Here is a 23,541-nt window from a genome sequence, read left to right on the forward strand (position 1 = left end):
TTCATTCATGACTTACAAATCCCTGAGAGGGATGTATCAGCGCTCTTATTGCCTCATGCCCCCTTCTGCTCCTTGAGATCTTCAAATGGTTCATTCTTTTTGTTCCAAGGTCCAGATTAATACATAAAGGTGACAGAGCCTTTCCAGTTCAGGTTCCTCGACTTTTCCTTGATTCCATTTATGTTTTTTGACATTTCATGTGCTTGGTTCTATTGATTTTAGTTCATTTACTGTCTGTTTTTATTGTAAAGCACTTTGTAACTATTTTTTGAAAGTGTATTATTATTATTATTATTATTATTATTATTACTTCTCAACTGGTTAAACAGCCATTCATGAGAACACCAGAGTTCTTTTTGAGTCACTATTCAAATCAAATCCTTATTACAAGAGAACGAAACAAAAGATACTCAACAAAGTGAATTGAGGTCCTTAAGAGTTTCCCAGAGAATGAATGATTGTTTCAGTGGTTTGTAATGATCCTCCAAGAAACACAAGCATCAGAGAAGCAGTGAGTGACAATTACTCCCTGGTTTTCCAGTGGCCTTGTCCCATTTTCAAATGTGTAATCCTCTCTAAGAAAGCTCCAGCTGATAGAGAGAGTCATGATTTTCTCCACCAGTCAACGAGTTAATGAGTCTTTTATAATAATGTGTTTTTAATAACGCGCCTGACCTTCTGACTAGATTAGCCAATAGAGCCATAGGTTCTCCCATGTCATATATCAGTTTCACACTGTACATTAATACAGTCACTATCAGATATCAGTTGGAACCTCTCTCCAGAGTAATTAGTGGTACCGAAATAACTGATTGTGATTTTGTTAATGTACACAATATTTTTTTGTATCATCTCTGAGACATCTGCTGCAGAATGAAACTCAAATTACTAAAGTTAATTACCTCTCATGGGTATAAAGACAGAGAAAATATTTCCTCAGCATGAGGGGGTTAGTGCTCAACTAGTGCAAATCAGCCACTTTGTTTTCACTTGAAAAACAGTGATTTGCTTTTTAAGAGTGCATATTTTTAAATTTTTACTGAGGTCATGAAAATTCAAAAGCAACACTAAAGTGAGACAGGTTCCCTGAGAAATTGTATTGATTATCTCCCTGCTTCATGTAAGCTGATTTCAAGATATTTAGTCAGTGTCAGTTATCTTATTTAGCATTTTTAAACGGCGACCATTTAAAACTGAATACGTGATAAATTGCTTGTTGATATGAGCATACCTGCATGTATTCAGACGCCGCTGCTCTCCATAGGTCAACTCAAGCTGACAGTGTAATTACTGTGCCATCACCTCCTCCCGGGGTAGCCATCCATCAAGGGCCACTGCATGTGTTTATCTTACATGCATGAGCACAGACACACGTGTGCATTTAAATGGGCTTTAGATTGAGCCATGCCACTGGGCTGATTAGCCACATTTGCTTTCACTACTGACGCATGTGAATCTGAAGCGGATCATATGACAAAGTGGTTGATGGGGTTTATTTCTTAAATCCTGTGCAGTATAACCATGTTGGTTCTGATCAATACTGGAAGATAACTGTTTAGTATTCTTAAACTTCCAAGTCTGACTGCCCTCTTCTGAGACTACTGTGATGGAAAAGTAATGAGACTGTAAATGGGTTGTTTTTCTCACTGTTGAGTTGCTTTAATGACTTTTAGGCACATGAAAACTGTTAGAAACTTGACTGTATAATGTCAGATATGCATTAGTGAAGATGAATCCCTCATTTCTGGAAACTACTATATGCTCTAAGGTGAATGCATCCACTCTGCCAGCAGAAAGCCTGATTAATCATCTAAGTGAAGGATTTTTTACCGTCCACATTTGTGACTTTTAGTTGCTCCGGGATATTTTGACACTCAACCACTCGTTTGGAAAAATATTCAGGGAATAATTTTTCATTTTTATCAGACATTTTCCTCTTGCTACTACTACTTGCTTGTGGTTAGGTCAGATGTATTTGCCCTAACATTAGAGGACACAGCCTGATAAGTCCAGTATTACATGGCCGGATGTGGATGACGCAATATTTTAGAGATATTTCAGAGTAATCAGTCCTTCTAGTATTTGGACAACATTAAAGATGGCAGCAGTGGAGAAGAAAGTTTTACCTCACCTTCATTTGCCAGTGATGGTGGTTTTGAAGCCGTTTTGGCAACAGTTATGTTGACAGTATGGCAATCGTTTCTGCCATGTAAGAGACATTGTTGACATCATAAATTCCTGACATCTCCAGTTTAGTTGCTGGTGGGAATTGAGACGTTTTCCCACTCGACTGCTTGTGATTGCAGTGTGACCTACCTCATGATGGTCGGTAGGATTAACCGCAGGGGGCTGTGAATATGTGTGTACAAAGTTCAGATTGTTGTGATACTTAAGAATTTACCAAACAAAACGATAATATGGTGAACAACAGGAGGGCTTTGTGTTTCAGTCTCCCTACCTGGGTTTATTTTATCACCTCAGCATGGTGTTGTGACTGGGGAGATGAGATGGTTGTGTGTAGGGTGCTGTATTCATGACGCATGCTGCTTCCTCTGCTACCGAGGAGGGGAACACACTGTAATATGTGCTGCATTCAGCCAGGTTAAATCCAGCTGGTTGTAGTGTCTGACAGGAGCAGCAGGATTTATTCTGTTTATCCTGGCAGTTTGCTCCACGCTCAGCCCAGAGACATGAAACAGAATGGCATATAGTAATGACAGAGCCTGGATGCGCTGCTACATGCTTTTCCCCACAAACAGAACCATAAGCTGTGCTCTCATCTGTCCACTTCAGCATCAAGCGCTTACTCGTCACACATGCCTCTTTTTAGAAACAGGCCCATGGCAGCGCAGGAAAAAGCATATGGATTCTCCAGTTCAGCTCAGCTGCTTTACATTTCCTCAAAATTGTTCTTGTGCATTTGCTCATTCTCTGTGTCCAATTTACCGGCACTTTATCTGCGGCTCGTTTCTCCTGACTGTTTTGCTGGGTAGCAGACTCTTTGCTTCCTAAAAGGGAATGTCTTTGCATAGCTTAGTTAAACAAGGACACACACACAGTCACTGATGCAGAGATGAATGAGCTGATTCACAGAAATACAATGTGACATTACAACACAGGTGACACTAATTGAACAAACATAGACACGACAAGATACAATGTTTCACGCAGAATGCGATTCTATTTGTGTCGGCAGCTGACGGGGGCACACCGCTTCAAATGATTGTATATGGTATAATTAAATAATACTGTATATAAGGTGCTCATCTGCTAATGTTTTAATTGCCAAATACTTTGTGACAAATAAATAACTAAACAATACATACAGCTCCATTGCTTCACGTTGTGTCAAACAACCGACTCGGCTGAAAGGCTGAAATGAGATTTTTCATTTGAAATAGTAAAAAAAAAAAAAAAAAAAAGAAAGACTTAATATGTGATTTATTTGTGGCAGGCTGCAACAAATAAATCACTGTATGGGAAACAGCACAAAGCAGGAGTTATTACATTAGTACAGCTGTAGAGTTATGTGGGAGAAAAATGTGACAGATCATATATGATTGGATTGAATATGTGTCTCTTTTGCAGTCTTGTAGATTTCTCCAAAAAGAAATATTAAGCTGTGGACAGATTCAAAGGACAACAAGGTCATTTCCTTGGTCATATTTCTGTAAAAATGAAAAAAAGAACAGCTTGACAAAGGAAGCTGACTTACCAGAATAGTGTTTTTTATTTCACCGCTGTATTTTGACACAGGGCCTTTGTCAAGGCTGTTTACGTAAGTTGTAAAAGAAAGCTAATATATGCTGTACAAGAAGGCTGAATCTTTATGATCCATTGAGACCTCAACATATATATGGCCGCCTCAGAAGGAAGCTGCACCTCTAACACAGCAAACGTAAACGTAAATAACAAAATGTAACATAAAAAACAAAAGTCATCAGCCAGTCATAAAATCCCATCGCATGAACAGAGGTTAGAATATATATCAGAAAGTCCTAGTTCAGTTCAAAAACGAAAAAGAAAATTACAAAATCACTATAAAAACTTTTGTAATGCTAAAAGATCATGAGATAATAAATCCAGAAAGGTCCCAGTTTGATTTAACCTCAAAATTCATAAAAACATGAAGAGGATTTTCCATTCACCATTATGCACATTTTACAAATAGGGTTTTTGAATCTGATTCTAATATTTTTAGACTAATTCTAAGGTAAATATATTAAATGTAAATGAAAGGATTTTAGTCACCAGCCAATAATCATCGGTCTCTTCACTTGAATTCCTCACATCTTGCACCAGGTCATAATGTAGGGAAGATTAAATTTAGAGAAAATATTGAACAGTTAAATTGATGAATGAAATGTGACAGTTTTTTTTATGTCACATTTAAATATGTATAGGTAATCATGACCTCAGTATATCTAAAGTCCCAGCTATAACCCTGGCTGTGGGGTGTGTTGATACCCTCTGGTGATTGTTCAGGTCCCGGTTCTGCTGCTGCAAAAGAGAAAAAGTGCAGAGCAAACCAAATGAGTCTAACAGTTAAAGCTGGATAAAGTGTGCTTTACCCTAACCAATACTACTGACAGTAACATGCTTGATAAAAAATACCTTGTCAGAATGAACAATTAGACGCAGCTGAGGAGTCAGCAGACTGCAGATGTTGTTGTTTTTTTTAACAATCTATTTAAAAAGCATTGTGCTGGAATAAAAACAATCATTTCTGCTCGCTCCCTGGGCAAGCGTCCTTCGCGGCTGGATGAATTGATCTTTATTTTCAATAGACTGGCTGATAACAAATGGCTGTATATTTCTGTTATAAATAGAATCATAAATACCAAACATTAGGTACAAGTATTTTATCCTTTCAAGATGCACAGCACTTTATGGCTTACTGGCTTATAACTCTCCCACAAAGGGATATTGATTCATAGCTTTGTCCTCACAATGAGGAAAACAAGAAAAGAGTTAGAGCTAACAGCTAAAGGTAATGCTTCACCTCTAAAAATAAACCATAATTCTTAGCGTGATTGTTCATTTTTATTTTTATTTCCAGTCAAACAATGAGAAGCTGCCTCCTGTCTGGCTGATGAATATGTTGAAGTATCAAACTTGTTACATCCTGCTATCACAGCCTATTATATACTTTTCTCAGTCTATGAAATATCAAGGTGCTATAGTGATGTGGTTTAATGCTCATGCGCTTAACTTCATAATTATTGTTATCATTGTATAATTCAGCGATTTCCCACCCTTCGACTATAATTGGCAGCCACACTGCAGCAGCCAGGCGCTGGGAAACTCCTTTGGGTGTCATTGACAGGTCTATCCACAGTCTTCCTTTAGTGTTCTCTCAGGAATGGCAGTCGATGCGAGAGGCTAGCCCGGGGAGCAATCAGCCCCTCCAGGCTCTACCCTGCCTGCCACAAATCAACATCACCACCGGCGTGATTCCTCCCTTCCATTCAGCCCATTTCAAACAAGTAAAACATGCGCATACAAACGATCACGTCTTCAAAGCATGAAAGAACGCTCTCTAATAAGCCGTGACAGTTTCCCTCATTGCAATTCAGACAACACATTTACTCTGTCTGTTCAAAAGGAAGTGAGATTCAGCTGGTAGCATTTGTTATCTGTACAGTATACAGAGGCGGCTACAGCTGTAGAGAACCTCCAATCTCTGCTGCTTATTTAGACGTGGAAGCTTAATGGCCACTGGGGCATCTGAGAGCATCAATCAACCAATATACTGTGGCGCATTTGAAAGTCCACCTCCGACAAAATTTGCATTTCAAGACCAAATACATCAGAACGGGGCCAAGGCAGTCGCATGTCACAGAGAAATGTGGCTCCTCAGGCACATTTTGAAAGGAATTATTGAAGTCACGCATGAATATTTGAACCCGAACCAGCATTGTTTTGCCATTTGTCTGTCATGTGTTGTAGTGGACTCAAATACAAACCAACCCTTAAATATTAGACAGGAATGACGACACTGGACCATTCTGCAAAACCCCTGTTTATGTTGAATGTTTTCACTGTGTAATACCAATGTTTTTTTTTTTTTTAATTCTCGCTTTTTACAATATCTGCACATGGCAGCAAGGGTAAGATACGGGATAGATTGTAGTTGTGGCAAATGACCTTTCGGAGTAAACATTAGGCAACTAAAGTACATTACAATACATTAGCCGAGCATTTACAGGGAGCCTATTATTCTAATATTCCGGTTATAATCAGCTTAAAAGTCCAAACCATAAACACTTCAATCAGAAATAAACAGACCGACTGAAACTTTAATCAGTTGCGGAGAGGCAGTCAAAACCTTTTCAGAAACCAGTCAAAAGAAAAATTGTACCATGTAAATTTAACCTGACTATTTTCTGGCTGTGTTCTTTCTGCGTCTTGACGTAAATGCGTGGAGACCTGAGTTACTCTAAATTGTTGGACTACATGATAAAAAGATGTTGAGCATACGTCACTGAGCAGTTCCAATGAAAATGTGTTAGCGCACGTAAACACCAGACTGTATTAAATCACATCCAGTGTGAACTTCAGGCTGGAGGCATGAGAGTCAAACATGCTGCAGGATCATCCCTCCCGCCTTCAGTTTCAGGGTTAGGGTTCTTTTCAGTTATACTAGGCTTTACAAACGCTGTAGCACTCTCAGGAGTTATGGAACCCGTGTTTACCACTGATAGTAACTTCAGCAACAGAAAGCTGGACTCAAACAGCTGATAAATGTGGTATTTCTTGTATAAACTGCTCACATCCATTCTTAGTTTTGGTTGTTGTTTGATGGCTGCAGTTCCTGCTGCTGTTGAACTGTATTTAATTATATAGAGAGGTGTTTCTGTTATTTAGCCTACTGTCACTGATGTAAATGGGGTGGACACAATATAGAATGTGTTCTTTTTTTCTTTTCTTTTCTTTTTTTAAATCTGTTTACATTTTGGCAAACTTGCACCAATAAAATAGCAATAATAATAATGATAATAATAATAATAATAAACTTTATTTGTATAGCACCTTTCATACAAGAAGTGCTGCTCAAAGTGCTTCAAACAAAGAAATAACATGCACCAAGTGCATCACATGAAGAGACATAAAATGAACATAAAAACAAAATGAGATGGAATAATAATAAACTAATGAACTAATAACAGATGAAGTGAATAATTAAAATAAGTGAAAGACGGGTTTCATGGGGCACATCGTGGCGCCAAAAACAAAAACTTAAAAAAAAAAAAATAGATTTCATAGAATGCATACAATCAGTAAGACATCAATACTAATAAAAGAATACTGACTTAGTTATTAGCACATCCTGTTTGCAGTGTAACCATTGACCATCATGTCCCAGTGGGGCTGTGGACTATATTAATGTTAGCTAGGTGTACCTAATAAACTGGAAACTTCCTTTTGAAAAAATGGACTTATTCATCAACATAATGAAAACAAGTGAAGGCTTTCCATCTGTACGAAGTTCTGTACAAATGAATTCATCATCTAGATGTCGAATGTGTTTTCACTGCCTAATATCTACAATGTATTATTTACACTTCATGAACTGATGAAACAGCCAAGTGCATTATTATTATAATTTTTAGTTTTAGTCTCTGTGCCAGGAGCTGCTTATTATGATATTTGAGATATACTGTGCATATTTATGATTCATTATGATATAATTGTCCCTGCAAGAAAAATGCAGACCATTGCAAGTGCTTGACCAGAGAAATGCTATAGATCTGTTCCTGTGAGTTATAGACTGATGATCTTCAGCTGACAACTTCATCCAACATAGAAAATGGAAAGAAAATCAAAGAGGCTTGGAGAGATGGTGTTTTGAAATGATCTCATCAGTGAGAAGAAGCTGTGGGAAATGACTTGGAGCACCTGTGGTTGTGAGGGTGCTGGACGCTTAAATATCGAGTATGTACAGTGCTTTGTGTGCTGAAGCAGTAAACAGCCGGGGCTGAGGCGGGGGGGATTTTCAGTGCCCATATTTTCCCAGCACTCATCTCCCATGTAATGGCTCTGTGATTTACAGCAATGCACCGCGGGAGCTCTATGAAGTGCCAGGCCATTTTTACACCTTGTGCCCATTAGCTGCTCAGCAGAGGGATTTTTACAAACCACTCTATGTGTACGAGGTAGGTGGGTATTGATGACAAGAGCGGCTCCCAGGCATGACAGTCATCACAGGGTGGGAAGGACAAAAAAAGCAACGGCACACAGAGAGATCGTCATGCTTTTTATTATTCAGTCTCATTTCCCCGATCATCAAGCCCCTAATTAATTCCCCTGTGCGCAGAGAGATAACTCAGGGACCCAGCTGGCTACAGAGCAGACAATCGTCATCCTCCAAGTGGGGCAAGCGCCTGTCAGTTCACCTGCTTTCTTCCTCTCTTTCTCCCTCTTTCTTCTGCTCATACTCTCCCTGGGGCTTGCTGATACTGATGCTAGGTGAGATGCCAACCCTCGTTCATTTAATTCCCCGTCATTCACCAGAGGGTAATCACATATTCACTTTGTTCTGTGAGTTACATTATTGGAAACCTCTCGCTGTTGAAGAAGGCCAGCCCATATGTATAGATGCACAGGATATGAGCCAGAGTGCGGCATGGTGACGAAGACTAAACTAAAAACATAAAGTGTTCCATCATTACAACCTCCATGCGCCTGATTGTCCCCTGTAAAATCATTTACGATCAATGTCAATTCAGACTGAAATATGAATGAACAACTAGTGGATGAAACTGAAAAAGATTCAATTCAATATCGATTCATTTAGAGATACTTCAGTTACAACACCCATTTTGTTTGGACATGAACGAGATTCTCAGACAACTAATGTTGTAAATCATCCCTAAATTGTTGCATTACCAATAATATTAATATTTAACCATGAACCACAAAGCAGTTACATTAATGTTGTTTTTATTTAACATGACCAACATTTAGACATGCATCTCAAGAAATAATACAAGTTATGGGGGTTGCTAACGTACCTCGGTTCTCAGGGTACAGTGTGTACAAGCAGGTACACAGCTTCTTCTTCTATGGGCTTCTTCTTGCACATCTTATGGCTTTGCTTTTGTCCAGCTCTTTGCTGTCTTTGAAAATGCAACTACACATCTGCCTTTAGACCAGTGCCTTCAGTGAAGCTGCATCTGCAGTGTTTTTGTCTCTCACATGGTCAGAACTTGCACGAAAAGGCTGGTCACGTGAGACTAATGTCCATACGTACGTACATCCCATTCACATGAACACGATGTCTCAGTCACGCCTTGAAATTTGGCACAAATGTTCACTTTGATTCAAGGATGAAGTGATTAGGTTTTGGTGGTCAAACATCAAAGGTCACTGTGACCTCACAAAACACATTTTCAGGCCATAACATACATATTCATTGACTAATTATGACACAATTTAAGTCAAATGTCTTTAAGGATAAAATGAAGTGATGACATTTTATATCCAAATGGTCAAAGTTCAACTTCACTGTGACATCATGATGCTCTGCAAAAACACTTCTGGCCATTATTCAAATGGCTGTAATTCAGGAAGGACAGATTGTGACCATATTTCCTGCAACTTAGCTGGTTGGCAGAGGCATAGAACCGAGAGATGGTAAAATTGTGATTTTATCCAATACTTTTGCTGATGACTTAATAACATTGTGTTTATTCTCGAATGTCCCCCTGATTTCATGGCAGGTAGCATTCTTTATTCACTCTGGGCTGTGGATAATAAGCGGGCTACAATTTCTCCGTAAACCATAGACTGTATGTAAACACGTAATTGAAACCAACACAGCAAGACAGCAAACACCCAACTTCATTCTCTCAGGGTCCACCGAGGACTCCCTACTCTGTGGCTGCGCATTACTGTGTGACTGTTGCACACATAACTGCCCCCATAAAGGAAAGACAGGGGAAAGAAAACTACTTTTAGACATGATTAAGCATCTTAAATATTACACATAAATATGGAAATAAAAATAACAGTTATAGGGCTGTAAATTATAATGAAAAGATTATTTTTTTATGATGATAAAACTAAATTCTGCAAAAGTCCAAAATAATGTTGTGGAATTATTCCTTCTGAATTATATAGCTTACAAGAGTATAATGTACAGCTTCATAAGCAACATACATTCTACTTTTAGGTTACAATTTCCCAGTCACCTTCATCAGGAGCTCAACACATTGAGGGCTGAGGAGCAGCAATTATAACGTAAGCTCGGCTGCTAAAAGACAGAGCTGTCAACAGGATCAGTTTCAATGATATCAGATGTGACTTAGCAGCAGTTTTTCATTATTACCACAAGTTGACAACTTCATAGCACGCACCACTAAATATAATTCCACTCTAAAATGTAATGATTAGAAAGCAAATTTAAGTATCGCAGTAATGTGCTGCAGCCACAATGAACCGGATGGATGATTGCTTCTTGATAAAAATCTCATTTGCTCAGTGTAATCAAAAACAAAACTAGTTAGGGCCATGTCTGATATAATATGTGTAATATATATTCTAATAGCACTCACCACTTTTACAGTGTTACTATTGGATGGATCAGATATTCAGAAAGGTACTAATGGCCCATTCCTCTCCGCCAGTCCGGACTAAAACATAGGATGCATTAGATGTAAATGTGCCTGTGTAGGAGTCTTCTCAAGCATGCATCTTCAGTGCAGTGGGAAAAAAAAGAATATATATATTTATATATGTATGTATGTATATATATATATATATATATATATATTTTTTTTTTTTTTTTTTTTTTCAAGCAGTTCAAGTCACTTTTTGTGCTGTAGAAAGAAGCTTCAGAATCTTCTGAGATGTCCCCCAGTAATTTATCATTTGGTGTGTGTGTGTGTGTGCGTGAATGTATGTGTGTTTCTACTGTAAAACTGGAAATTTCCCTTGGATGTGCAAACACCAAAGTACTCTGAAAGCTTTTTCTGCTTTTTGCATGGTAGATTATTAGATGTAAATCTGGCCCGCGCTCCAGTATTGTACAGTAAAATCATTCCGGACAGGTGACTTCCTTCAGCACAGACAACACAGACAATCATAAGCTGCAACACAGCCAGCGTGAGCAAGTTCTGTTTATCACGAAGAGGGAATTAACTTCAAAGGGATTTGGAAATGTCCATGTGGAATGTAGGCTCCAGGATGAATTATGCATGAAAAATGCTTCACTAGAGTAATGTGCTGACACAATTTGTCACATGCCACAGGAATACATAAGTTGCAGAGTAGCCTTGTTGGAGGAGTTGATGCACTCAGGTGGTATGGTTCCTCTGGGCCACTGGAGGTCGTGCAGCTGTGTAACCCACACCGACTGCATGGTGAATTACTTATGAGACCCTTCTTTGCCTTAAGAGGAAAGCTGGGAGCCTTGATATACAGTAGCTTTGAAAAAAAATTGCTCTTTACTTTAAATCTGTGTGTGTGTGTGTGTGTGTGTGTGTGTGTGTGTGTGTGTGTGTGTGTGTGTGTGTGTGTGTGTGTGTGTGTGTGTGTGTGTGTGTGTGTGTGTGTGTGTGTGTGTGTGTGTGTGTGTGTGTCTGCGTGTGTGTGTGCGGGGTGGCACAGTGCTAGTAGGATTTAAAGGCTGGGCTTGAGGCCATGTATCATCCCCAGAGGCTCCCCTGCTGTCACTATGGGGGGCTACACATTTGAGTGGTGACATTTTGATGGAGAGGAAGGTAAACAGCAGCAAAGATTTCACATACTCAGACAAAAAAGCTCTTTTCTGAGTTCTGAATCTGCACTTGCCACCAAGAGGCCCTTAGGATGTTTTTCTCATTGCTCACACTTGACTCATTAATCTATGCAAAGTGCTCATCAGTAATGTGAGAGACCTCACGCTGAGCTGGAGATGAGTTTATTAAATAAGAAATACTTCCTCTAACTGCCATCCAGAGGTGGTTGATGTGACGAGTCACAGCACTCATGCAACAGGGTTAAATGTGTACAGTTTCCTGTCAAGGCTGTTCAAATGCAGTAGATATAGGTCTCATTTACATTTGTCATTTCAAGTGTCTGATATCTGAATAATGTCTACAAGAGGTTTATGACACTTTCATTTACACTTAAGGCTACATACAAATCTGGGTTGACTCTCCTCCGGTCTAGAGGGAGGTTGCGATGCACCTGCAGCTGTTGTGGTATCTTAAAGGTCCCGTATTTTATTTCAAAGTGTTGATCGATAAAAAGATATATTTGTAGTTTTAATAACTAAAAAACATCTAAGTGTAGTTTTACATCTCCTCTCTCAGGCTTCTCTCTGGAGCTGTAGTAACAACAGGTCGGTGAGCCAATCAGGAGAGAGGAGGCTCTGAGCCTCTCTTCTGATTGGCTGACTGTTTTCTGAGTGATTGAATGAAAATATAGCAGATTTGAGGTAAAAACTCAGAGAAACCAAATCCTGCAAGGCTCAGTTTCCGAGTATACTCTTGAATTTCTCTGTGGACTGAGCGCTTTGATACTTTCACAGTATTAATATAGAACATAGACCTTATCTATGATCAAAGAAGACATGGACATCTACAATTATACTATACGGGACCTTTTAAATAACCAGAAAAAAAGATCAGCTTGTGCGCATTAGCACTTAAGTTACAACAGTAACATTTTAGCTACCATTACCTAACAGCTCCCACAAACACAATAGATAAATCATATTCATGAACTATGAGTGAAGCAAACGTTTTATCCTCACGGCTCAAGCTGGATGTCTCTTGTATTTGAGCGTAGCTTATATATAGAAATGACTGAAGCCATTTTTGTCCTTTAACGACACAGAGAACAACGGCTAATTTCTGTGTAATCTTAGTGCTACTTCAACTGCTGTTATCATAGTCAGAACACAGACCATGGCTGTATTAAGAATCAGATAGTGGGTATATATTTGGTTGGACTGCTTACTGACATAGTTACACTACAAGAGTCTACACAAGTCTTGGAGAGACGGATTTTTCACACCGTCAACATCTGGTTGGAATGGGTCCTTAACCTCCTCTGGAGGTGGGTTGAACAGCCTGATTCCAGTCTGTATTGGATGCTTTTTTCGTTTTTTTTTTTTTGCCTTTTTTGAGATCAGAGAGAAATCCAATCTGTTCAATACACATGAAACGACTACGTGTAAATGGGGTCACAGATTCAGGTCCCGACCCACTTGGAGTAGAAGAATTTGTCTTACTGACCCACAATGAATAAGAGCAACATCAACAAAAGCCTTAGGAAAGGTCACATCTTGGCAAAAAGATTTTGCAAAAAAGATTCTGTTACAAGCTTTTGCTAAGGGCCATTTCTGTCTCAAGTGAATCCAACATGAAATGACACACATGCAGAACTATAAAACTGTCACAGTACAGATCATGTATGCCACAGTCAATCATTGCATTTGCATTTGAAGCCAGCAAAATACTTTGAGAGTCACACAAGTACAGAAACACAGGCCTGGGACTGCTGAGCAAATAACACAATCTGCAAGTCAAGATTTGAGACAGGAACAGAGTGATGTGCGTCTGATGAACAAGGATAAACACACCGACTGCTGTAGGGATCGAACCTCTGACCTGCTCTTTACCAGGCAGCCTCATCTACAGACCAAGTTAACCACACAAACAAGAAGAACATGCGCACAGGTCTCAAAGGTGGCTTGTAATGCAGCTGTTGGCTGTGACAGTGAACTGGATGAAATGTGTGACGACTGAGGTTTTGCCAGCTGCATCATATGAAATTAAATATGATTTCATGTCACAAGAAGTGGTGTAAAATGCCTTGAAGTGTAAAATACAGTCTCTGAATGAGATCGTTTTGCTGTATGTTTCATCTGGGGATTTGTGAGAAGAGGAGAATCCACCTAATCCTAAATGTGCTATAATTAAGACAGATTTTACAGCAATGTAAAGCATTTGATCGAGTGTATATTCATACATATGAATGACACCGGGAATGTAGAGCACCTCAAATTAAAGCAGAGTACAAAATGGAAGCAGGCCATTACTGGTATTTGCATGCTGAGAATTTACATTTTTTCCTCTCCATTTAAGGCTTTTTTCCCAGAGGTCTTAAGGTTGATTCTATTTTTCTGCTCTGGAGACGTTGTCCTCCAATACCTGTTCATTTTAATATCCCACCAGTCTACTCTCAATTTCCATTATAATGACAGTGGAGAAAAAATGTCCATGTGTGACATTTATTGTGATAAATATTCAGTGTTGTAAAAGGAACACCTAGAATGTCAAATCTTTCATTGTTGTGCTGAAATCAGGATTCTTTTAAAACTCATACACTTTGTCTAAAACATGTAGTTTAAAGGACCCATATTTTAGACTTCCTGTGTTTTATTTGGAGTTTTGATCCATAGGAAGATATATTTCCTCAATGTAGTTTACATCTCCTCTCTCAGGCTTCTCTCTGGAGCCCTAGTAACAACAGGCTCTGAGCCTCTCTTCTGATTGGCTGACTATTTTCTGAATGATCGAATAAAAAGATTTCAGGTAAACACTCAGAGAAACCAAATCCTGCAAGGTTGGATGGTGGGTCCAGGTGGGTGGGGCTTGGGACATGACTGAGAGCAGTGACTGCTTTGTTGTGACATCACAAAGTTACAGAAGTCCTGATGGCTCGTTTACAGGCTGTGTGTGTTTCTTTTTGGATGGAGCGCTTTGATACTTTCAGTGTTGATATAGAACCTAGACCTGCTTTATGATTAAAAACACATGGAAATTTATACCACATGGGACCTTTAATCCATTTTCTTAGCTGTATATAAACCAACCTGGTGGAGTTTAACTTTAATGTTCCACTGTTCGGCACAGGACATAATGTATTATGTCTTCATTGCAGTTCTCATTAGCTGCCTTGCATCTTACCTTTGTCAGGATGTATCTTCATTGCTTAAGTCAGTTATAGACAAGCATGCTGAGGTTTAAGGGGAGAGGGGAGTGAATGTGTGTATGTGGAAATCTCACTTTACATAATATGGAATATGAACCTTTAATGTTACAAGCTGTGAGGAAAGAAAATCATGTCGGAGCAAGTGTCCAGCTGCCAAATTCTGCTGGAAATTATAGGTTGATAAGACGGGGGAGAGTGAACCACAACAGTAAAGTTGTGAGTAATGAAACCAAAACAATGAGCTGAAATAAGTTAAAAAGCTCCATAAATCTGAGAAAAGTGCAGGGCTGAGTGGGTTTGTCACTAGGAACGACTCTTTTCACATTTCACACAACCATTTGATCAGTTGTTCATATGAAAATATTGATGAGTGCAGCTTTAACTATAAAGTATAGACATTAATGAGGCTCAAACATCAACTTACCATCACATCTTTATGACTGATTTATGCACATTTAAGCTTGTGCACACATTTATGAATAATTTAAAATGAGAAACACATGAATCCAGTCAGAAAATGCTGAAAACTGAAAAATGCTGAAATGTTTGCTGGTTGGAGAAGAATCCATTTGCATACACGTCTGAAAACAGCTCTGTGCTCCTCAGTGCATCTTCACCCTATCACTGAACTCAGATTACAACACACAGCACTTGCTTTTTGTTTCCTTTGATAGTTTGACAATCTGTGAGATATTCATACAACAGAAGTGAGATGCCAAAAAGTTCAGTTTACCCTGTGGCGAAACTGTTGCCATGGCTTTAGTCTTCAGCAACTCACACGTGCCAGGAAGTTTTCTTTTAGAAAACAGAAAGATAAAAACAGGATTGTAAAGTTTCTATTCAGTTTTATTGACTTTATTCCTCCTGGCTACATCTGCATTTAAAGCAGGAAGCTGTGCAGAATAAAGTCAATAAAAGTGGAATGAAATGCCATGTTTTCCCTTGTTATGCCCCCCGTGCTCAATGATACTGGAGCCAGTCTTTGGTTCCTAACACCTGCATTTTTGTAAAAATTTTTATGACAGTTGCTCAAAAGCATTGAGTATTTTCTTCAAGGTTAGGGTGAGAAAATCTGCTCAGCACAGTACGTCAAAGCGTTTTGTGTGATTGTATATTCTGCTGCATTGGTGCGTTCTGCTACATTAAACTCTCCAGTAAAATGAGCAGGCTGTTGACAGGTTGTTGTGTTGTGGCTGTTTTGTCCTCGCGGGACACGCTCAGCGGGATGTTCCTTTTACAGAGCGGACTGTGATTACTCTGCTTAGTTCACCTGAAGACAACATGCAATTCCCATTGCACTGACAGAGGAGGCTGCATTGATTATGTGCAGTACAAATAAAGCAGCGAAAACAATGCTAACTGCCAATCTGTCGTGTTTCCACCCCCGGTCACCGTGTATCCCCACAGGGGCAAACTGCGGGCTTCCTCCCGGTTTATTTCCATCTGTGCTATTAAACCACGGGTGCGCTGGTGGTGCTGTTTATACTGTCTGTGAGATAGACAGTTGACTCAGTCCTCAGTGGGTTGAGTGATTGAGCCTGAGAGTGTATCAGTACTGCCAGCCGACAAGAGATGAGGACAGCAGTTGTGCGGTGATGAACTTGTAAGATGAGACCATCTGTTGGTTGGCTGCTGGACCAGTATATGAAACGCTTCCACTCACCTATTCAATCACACAGGAACAGGGATTAGATGGCAACCTTTTGACACTGGTGTCAGAAGTTAAAAAGAAGAAGAAGAGGGCTTTGTTGAAAATCTTGAAAACACAGAGGAATAAGGATTTTTTTAATCAACCTGCTGCAGATCTCTTCATCTCAACTTTATTGATTATGCAATCAGCCTATTGCTGATATGTATAATTGTACTTTAGCTCCAGGTAGTCTTTTAAGAATTATCGATCACTGCTCTGAATAAAACTGCCAAAACGAATCACCACTAAGTGTCCCGTTACTTTATTTTTCAACTGTAACTGAGTCTTAAAACTAATGGGCGACTTTCTTTTTTTCTGGGGGGGTTATTCATTTCATGGAGTGATATGTTTTGCTGATTTATGCAGCCACTCAACTGCAGCACTTTATACTGCAGAATAGAGTCCTGCTAGTGTCAAACAAGAGAGGGACTAACGGAAAAGCACCCTCACTGTACAGAAAGCAGCCCAAATTATTGTAACAAGCCTAAAGAATTTGTAAACACCCAAATAAACAAACGTTGCTCCCTGGACAGGAAACTGCTCAACTGCGACTGTGTCTTGTTTTTTGATTCTGTGTTACACTGCAGCAATGTGACAGCTTTGTACAGCTCATCCTGAAACAAAACACTGTGTTGTTCTTGAAATTCAAGTGAAATTTCAAAAAGTCCTCCAAATTAAATCATAAAAGACTGAAGTCGCACTCCGGAACAACACACAAGTGTTTTCTGATGTTACACCCGTATTGGCAGAACGACATCATTCGTTAGTGACTTCCAAAACGAACATCACCCTTGTGAAGATAAAACCGTTCTTTAAGCGTAGAGGCAAAGAGTTAGTGGGAGTTTATGTACTTTATGTACTTTATGTTCACCCACCCAACCACTCAGACCTCCTCGACTTTGTAATCAACAATGTCACACCACTTCCTCTGTTGATCAGAACAATCATTATTCCTATTTCAATCAAGAGAGACAAAACTTCTATTGCCATGTGCAAAGAGAGGAAAAGTGAGAGATATGACAGTAATTTGCGGTTAGACCCCATTGTGATGTCATCATATGTGATTAGGGGCTGAGGCTGTGCAAAATATAGGAAACCCCTGGGGTCTAGACAGTGGTGGTGGTCCTGGAGATAGGAAGAGGAGAAGCTGGAGATCTGGATGTGAAGAGAGTGATGAGCTCAGCCTGACTGGATATGAAGACAGGAGGTGAAAGGGGTGGAGGAGAGTTGCAGCAACCGCACTGAAATGACAGCTGACAACGGGAGAGAGGAGAACAGAAGTATGACTGCGACAACTTGATTGGCAGTATGAGATCCTGGCGCGATGTGATTGGTTCCCAAGCACCTGAAATCAGCCATTACGAGGAATGGGATGAGAGAGGGAGAAGGAAAATTCAGGTTCAACATGACTGGAACATCTGTAGTGATCCAGTGGGGCAATAAACACTGATCATCAGATCAGCCACATCATCTGTTTTAGGTGGGATCACCCGTCAAAATGTTGACATTCTGACCCTTTAGTACTCAGAGTAGTCTTTACCACATTATGACATGAATACTCAGTACTCATGGATCAGATCACACCTTTATTTTGATGTCAACTACACACCGGTAAAGTTTTGTGACTGTATCTTGCACAGTTGTGACGCGAGTTTGGTGATAAAATCTCTTCACAGACAGACAGATATACTGTATAACACCTGTCAAAGTCCTCAAAGCCCCCACTGTGGTGGTTCCTGCCATTACACACACACACACACACGCGCGCGCGCACACTGTCGTGGCTCTTAATAAATCCTGCATCAAAGTCAGTCCCTGGTTTCCAGATCATGACACTTCTCTCATAATAAGTGAAAGTAAAACAACGATCTCACCTGGCAGGTGTTTTCACTGAGTTAAGCTGTGCTCTGTGACTGATCATCACTGGTCACTCAAAACTCTGAAATGAGAGGTTGGTAAATTTCAGGTTGTTCATTCAGCCTCTTGGCTTGGTGATGATAGTTAATACCAAACTGCACATAACATGACAAAGTTCATACTGGGTTATGGTCACCTGAAAACAACCCAGTATGAACTGAAGTTATTTGTATCATGCATCAATCGGCAAACGGTTTATGGGATGAGAATTTTTGCGTAAATAAATTACCGCGTGTTACTTTAACTCTGAATTGCTGTGTATCGCTGATAAGCCTGACCATCTTCTCTCTCTCCTGTGTTTCTCAACAGTCTGAAGAACCAGATATGTGTCCAGTGAGCGTGGGACGGAGATAACAAACAACTACTGGATTGATGTCAGACAAGCTGTGGTCAGCTTGCCCTGCTTTTTCTGCCTCTGCCCTGCTTCTGCTCTGCTCCACATCATTTCAATCTCTCTCTCTCTCTCTCTCTCTCTCTCTCTCTTTCTTCTGTCTTTCTCTCTGTCTGTTTCGGCCGCCCTGACAAGGAGGAAAATAAGGAGATTTCTTTTGTAACACTCTAGCACTGCATCAAATCTCACCTGTCAGTATAGAGTACAGTCTAAACAGTTTCTCCGCATTGCTGGCCACTCTTAAATCATCGACCTTTGACATTCCACTCCAGCTGTGTCCTGTGTTTTTGATCCACTGACAGTCAGAGAGCATGAAAGTGGATCTGACACACAGCGGCCGTTCTAAAAATGCATGGACTAAATTATACTCTATTCTCCACAGGATGCTAAGTACTGTAAGTGGAATTCTAATTAGAGAATATGAGGGTTGTTTTTAATTGTTTTTGTTTTATCATACTACAAATGAAACAGAACATATTTATTTGAATTTAAAAGAAAAAGACATATGTTATTTATTTGTGGGCTTTGACTATGAGAACATGATTCTCTTAGCCCTCAGATTCTGTATGGTACACACAGTGTAACTTGACTATAATGCTTTTATTGCATACATACTTGCAGTGGAGCTAAATCCTCTTCCTGCTGAAAGGGGTTGATGGCAATAATGACACTGGTTGGCCTCTTACTGTATGATGTAATGGTGTTATCCTCTATTGGCTGTACTGAACAGTAAATGGCTCTGGTAGTGCTTAAAGAGACCAGCAGAATTAAAAAGAGACATCAGCATCTACGCAGGCCCAGAAAATAGTTTCTAAAGTGATACTTCTGACTTATTACAACTCAGCTTTTATTCTGCTTGTTTTGTCCATCACTCCTACTGGTAATAACCAAACGACTTGGAGCTCTGGGAGCACAGTAGTATGACTAAAAGACATCCAATTAGACAAGAAACACACAAGGTCAGGTGATCAAACAGGTTGTAAACAAACCTCCAAGTTTATTTGAAGAGAAAAATAAGGTGAACGATTTATTATTACTCAAACTCCATCCATGCACCCGTCCTAATATGGGTCAGGTTTCTGTAGCAGCAGGACAAGTGAAGTGTCCTAAATATCCCCCAGTCCTCCAGGTTTTCATGGGGAATCCTGAGCCCTTCCCATGCCAGGTGGGCCATGTCCTCCCTTCAGTGGATTCTGGGTCTGGCCCAGGTTCTTGATCTCCACCCAGTTGGAATCATTTCGGGGGTTCCACTCCAAGCTCCTTCCAAATGTCTTGAGATGCTCATCCTGTCTAAAGCTTCTAAATGATGCTTCTGGGAAAATACACATTATCCACTTTGCAAATCTATGCAAATAAGGATGTCATGTGTAACCATAGATTTCAAATGCTTGCAGAGGTTTCCATCTGTGCATCGTCCAAAATTCAGCAACATTTTGTGTGGACCTGAGCAAGCTCCTGTCGTGATAAAAGAACACCATATAAAAGACCATGTAACCATCTACAGATATCCGACTTACATCCATTCTTTCTGCAATTACCTAAAGATTGTGACCGTATGTAAGGTTTAGGGTGTAGATCGGCTGTTAAATTGAGAGCTTTGTCTTCAGGCTCATCTCCCTCTTTACCACCCAAAAGGAACATTCAAGGCCTCGGACTGAGGTGCTTACCCACATCCCTGATGTTTCGCATTTGCTACAGACCAACACAGTGTGCGGTGGAGGTTGCTGTGGGATGTTGCCAACAGAACTACATCATCTGCATAAAGTAGAGCTGCAGTTGTAAGGCATCAGTATTCTTTGAGTCAGGTGGTCGGAACAGTGTTAGAAACCCCTTCCCCCTCACAACTTTACAAAGCCTCCATTGGTGAATCTGTCCCTGACGATATCTGTAACTTGAAACTGACAATCCGACAATCAGGCCCACTTCACACAGCAATTAGCCAGATGGGTGGAGTTGAGAGAGTAAGCAAGGATCAAAGTTGTCACCCTGTTTCAAATGGGATTGGTTGGAACAGCTGTAAACACTTCTGCCTTCAGACATGGTTTCAACCATAATCTATTGGTTAACTCTACCACACACTGTTCCCACCACAGCTGCACCTTGAGATTCTGTCCAAACCAAACTCTCCATCGTAATTATGCATCACAGTTTACTGACTGACTTCTTGTTGAAATAATCTTGTTAAACCATCGTCTTATTTATAACCTGTCTGACTGTCACAGATCATGTTTCTTGTCCCAATTTGTAGTAGCGTTTGCTCCATGCTCCCAGATCTCAGCAGTTTGGTGAGGACATATTTATCATAACAGACAGAAATGCTACCAAATGCCAGCTGAATTAAACCAAAATAAAAAATAAACAATTTAATTCCTCCTGGTTTAAACAGATGTTAAAAGACATGATTTATTTCACAAAATGAAAATACAAATGTTCTTTTCAGCAGCATAAACAGAGCACTGTACATGATCAGTGTTATAAGCTTAGAAATATTTCCTCTGGTTAAGATGCTTTCATTTCAGTATGGTCTTCATCTCAGGGAGGTGTAACTGGTTGCTTTAGAGAAATTTAACACTGCTGTTGAGAAACATTCACATGTACTGGATCCATTCCACTATAGAGCCTTGTCGAATGTGTTGGTACATAACAGACTGATCCATAACTGTCATGGTTTCACGAAAAGAATATTGATATTGTGGAGTGTTTTAAAGGGTAATTCAGCTTAATATACACTACTGGTCAAAAGATTTAGAACACCTCCATTTTTCCAGTTTGTATCAAAATTGAAATTGTTCAAGTCCAGTGAATAACTTTAAATGGTTCACTTACATCATTCTTGCAGCAACAGAAGTAAATGAAGCCTTGAAAGTTGATGCAAACAATTCCTACATGTGTCCCAACCTTTGTTGTTGACGTACAAACTTTGTGTCTGTGCAAAGGCAGTGTTAGAACAAACTGTTACTACACCCTCTGATGTAATATTAGGACGGTACAGCAGGAAGTAGTACTTTTTATTGTAGTCAGAATGGTGAGAAAAAGGCACAAAGGTCGGTCAGGTGTTCATCCTACAGCACAGCGCCTCTCAAACTTCTTCACATCAAAGAACCTAAACTGACACAAATTAGACCAAGGACCCTGATAAGATCTTTGCTTTCAGATGTTCTATCACAGAAAGTGTTTAGAGCCCATGACCAAAATAGTCATATATTCTGTCATTGATGGTAATTGTAGTGAAAATAAATTATTCCCCTTTTTGCTGGGAACCTGTTGGGGTCCCCGGACCACACTTTGAGAACCACTGCCACAGCAAGATAATGAGCCAAAGCTTTAGAGGAACAGAACCAGAGAGAGGCTTCACATGATGGAGGAGCAGCACAGACTCCAGAATTAAACCCCATGGAGCTGGTTTAGGACGAACTGGACAGAAGGTGAAAGTGCAACACATTCATGGAACTTCAGCAACAGTGTTGGGATGAACTTTCCAAACTTTTCCATTGTAGAAAGAAGCCATGCGAGAGTTCTGCTGCTGGATGAAACAAAATATTAGATTTTATTTAGTTCAAAAATTCCATGATTCCTTGCTTTTAAAATCTCCAGTTGTTTATTTGTTCTATGTCTTAATTTCAGAAACACTGAGATATTGAATCGTGTAAATTTAAATAACATGCTGGAAACATGGAGGCGCTCTAAAACCAGTTGTGTATATAGATCTATATAGATATCTTATTCAAAGCTTATGTAGCATTCTTCTTTCTTATGTGTCACATTAAGAAATTAAAGATGTCAGTGTTGTATAAATGAGAACTTGAGGAAAATTATAAATTCATAATATATTACTGTTGTGGATCAGATAAATTTGTAATTGCTATCTGTTTACAGTATAAGTGAGTTCTTTTACTGTCATTTTCAGTGCTGTGTCAATTACAGAACTGTGTTTATTCCAAATGTAGCTTTGACTCACGTCGTTGAAGCGTTTTCTTTTTGCAGAGACCTCTACGTTTATTGACAAATGAAATCACGTGAACATAGAGCTGGAGATTTGTACTGTAGAGACAGAGAAAAAAAAAAAACCATCAATAGACGGACTTCATCACGGACTGAAAACAAACTGCTGCTGGTTGATGTCAGAGCCGCCAGCTGATGTGAGAGACACCACCACCGACAACATTAACAATAATTTATAGAAATGTGTTTTTTGATATTGCAATTAAGACATGCACGTATGATTTGTTATTGCAAGTCAAAAGAAAGAAAAAAAAAAAAAAAAAACTCCACTGAATTGCTTTGCTCAGCCTGAGTGAAAACATGTCTGTCCAGACGCTTTGCTTTGGATCAGTCGTTTCTCCGTCATCACAGGATGTCCACCTCTCATACACCCTCTAGTCCCTTTGTGCTCTGGGTTATGTGCTCTATTGTGTCTGAGAAAAGAATTAAAGACACTTGCAACTACACAAAGTCTGCTTTGTATTGTGGTGCTTTTATTATGTTGCTTCATCATCTTGTTGTTTACTATAATTATACTGTTAGTGTACGATGGCAAAAGGCAGGAAGCGATTTAAAATCACGACACATACCACCATGAAGGCAGCACAATGCTTTTAATCTGTTCTTTTAATATGTT

General features: G+C 39.6%; 1 protein-coding gene across 3 annotated transcripts in view; it reads left to right on the forward strand.

The window, feature by feature from the left end:
• The window catches only part of zmat4a (zinc finger, matrin-type 4a), a 140,523-nt gene extending 117,148 nt beyond the window's left edge, over window positions 1-23,375 (forward strand). For all 3 annotated transcript variants that reach the window (XM_056377267.1, XM_056377266.1, XM_056377265.1), the window contains one exon: window positions 18,842-23,375. In XM_056377267.1, the coding sequence (XP_056233242.1) occupies window positions 18,842-18,869 (28 nt within the window). In that variant the 3' untranslated portion in view covers window positions 18,870-23,375. The remainder of the gene's footprint in view (window positions 1-18,841) is intronic.
• Window positions 23,376-23,541: the final 166 nt, after the last annotated feature.

The sequence above is a fragment of the Seriola aureovittata genome, chromosome 5 (assembly GCF_021018895.1).
Source record: "Seriola aureovittata isolate HTS-2021-v1 ecotype China chromosome 5, ASM2101889v1, whole genome shotgun sequence".
NCBI classification, from domain to species: Eukaryota; Metazoa; Chordata; class Actinopteri; order Carangiformes; family Carangidae; genus Seriola; species Seriola aureovittata.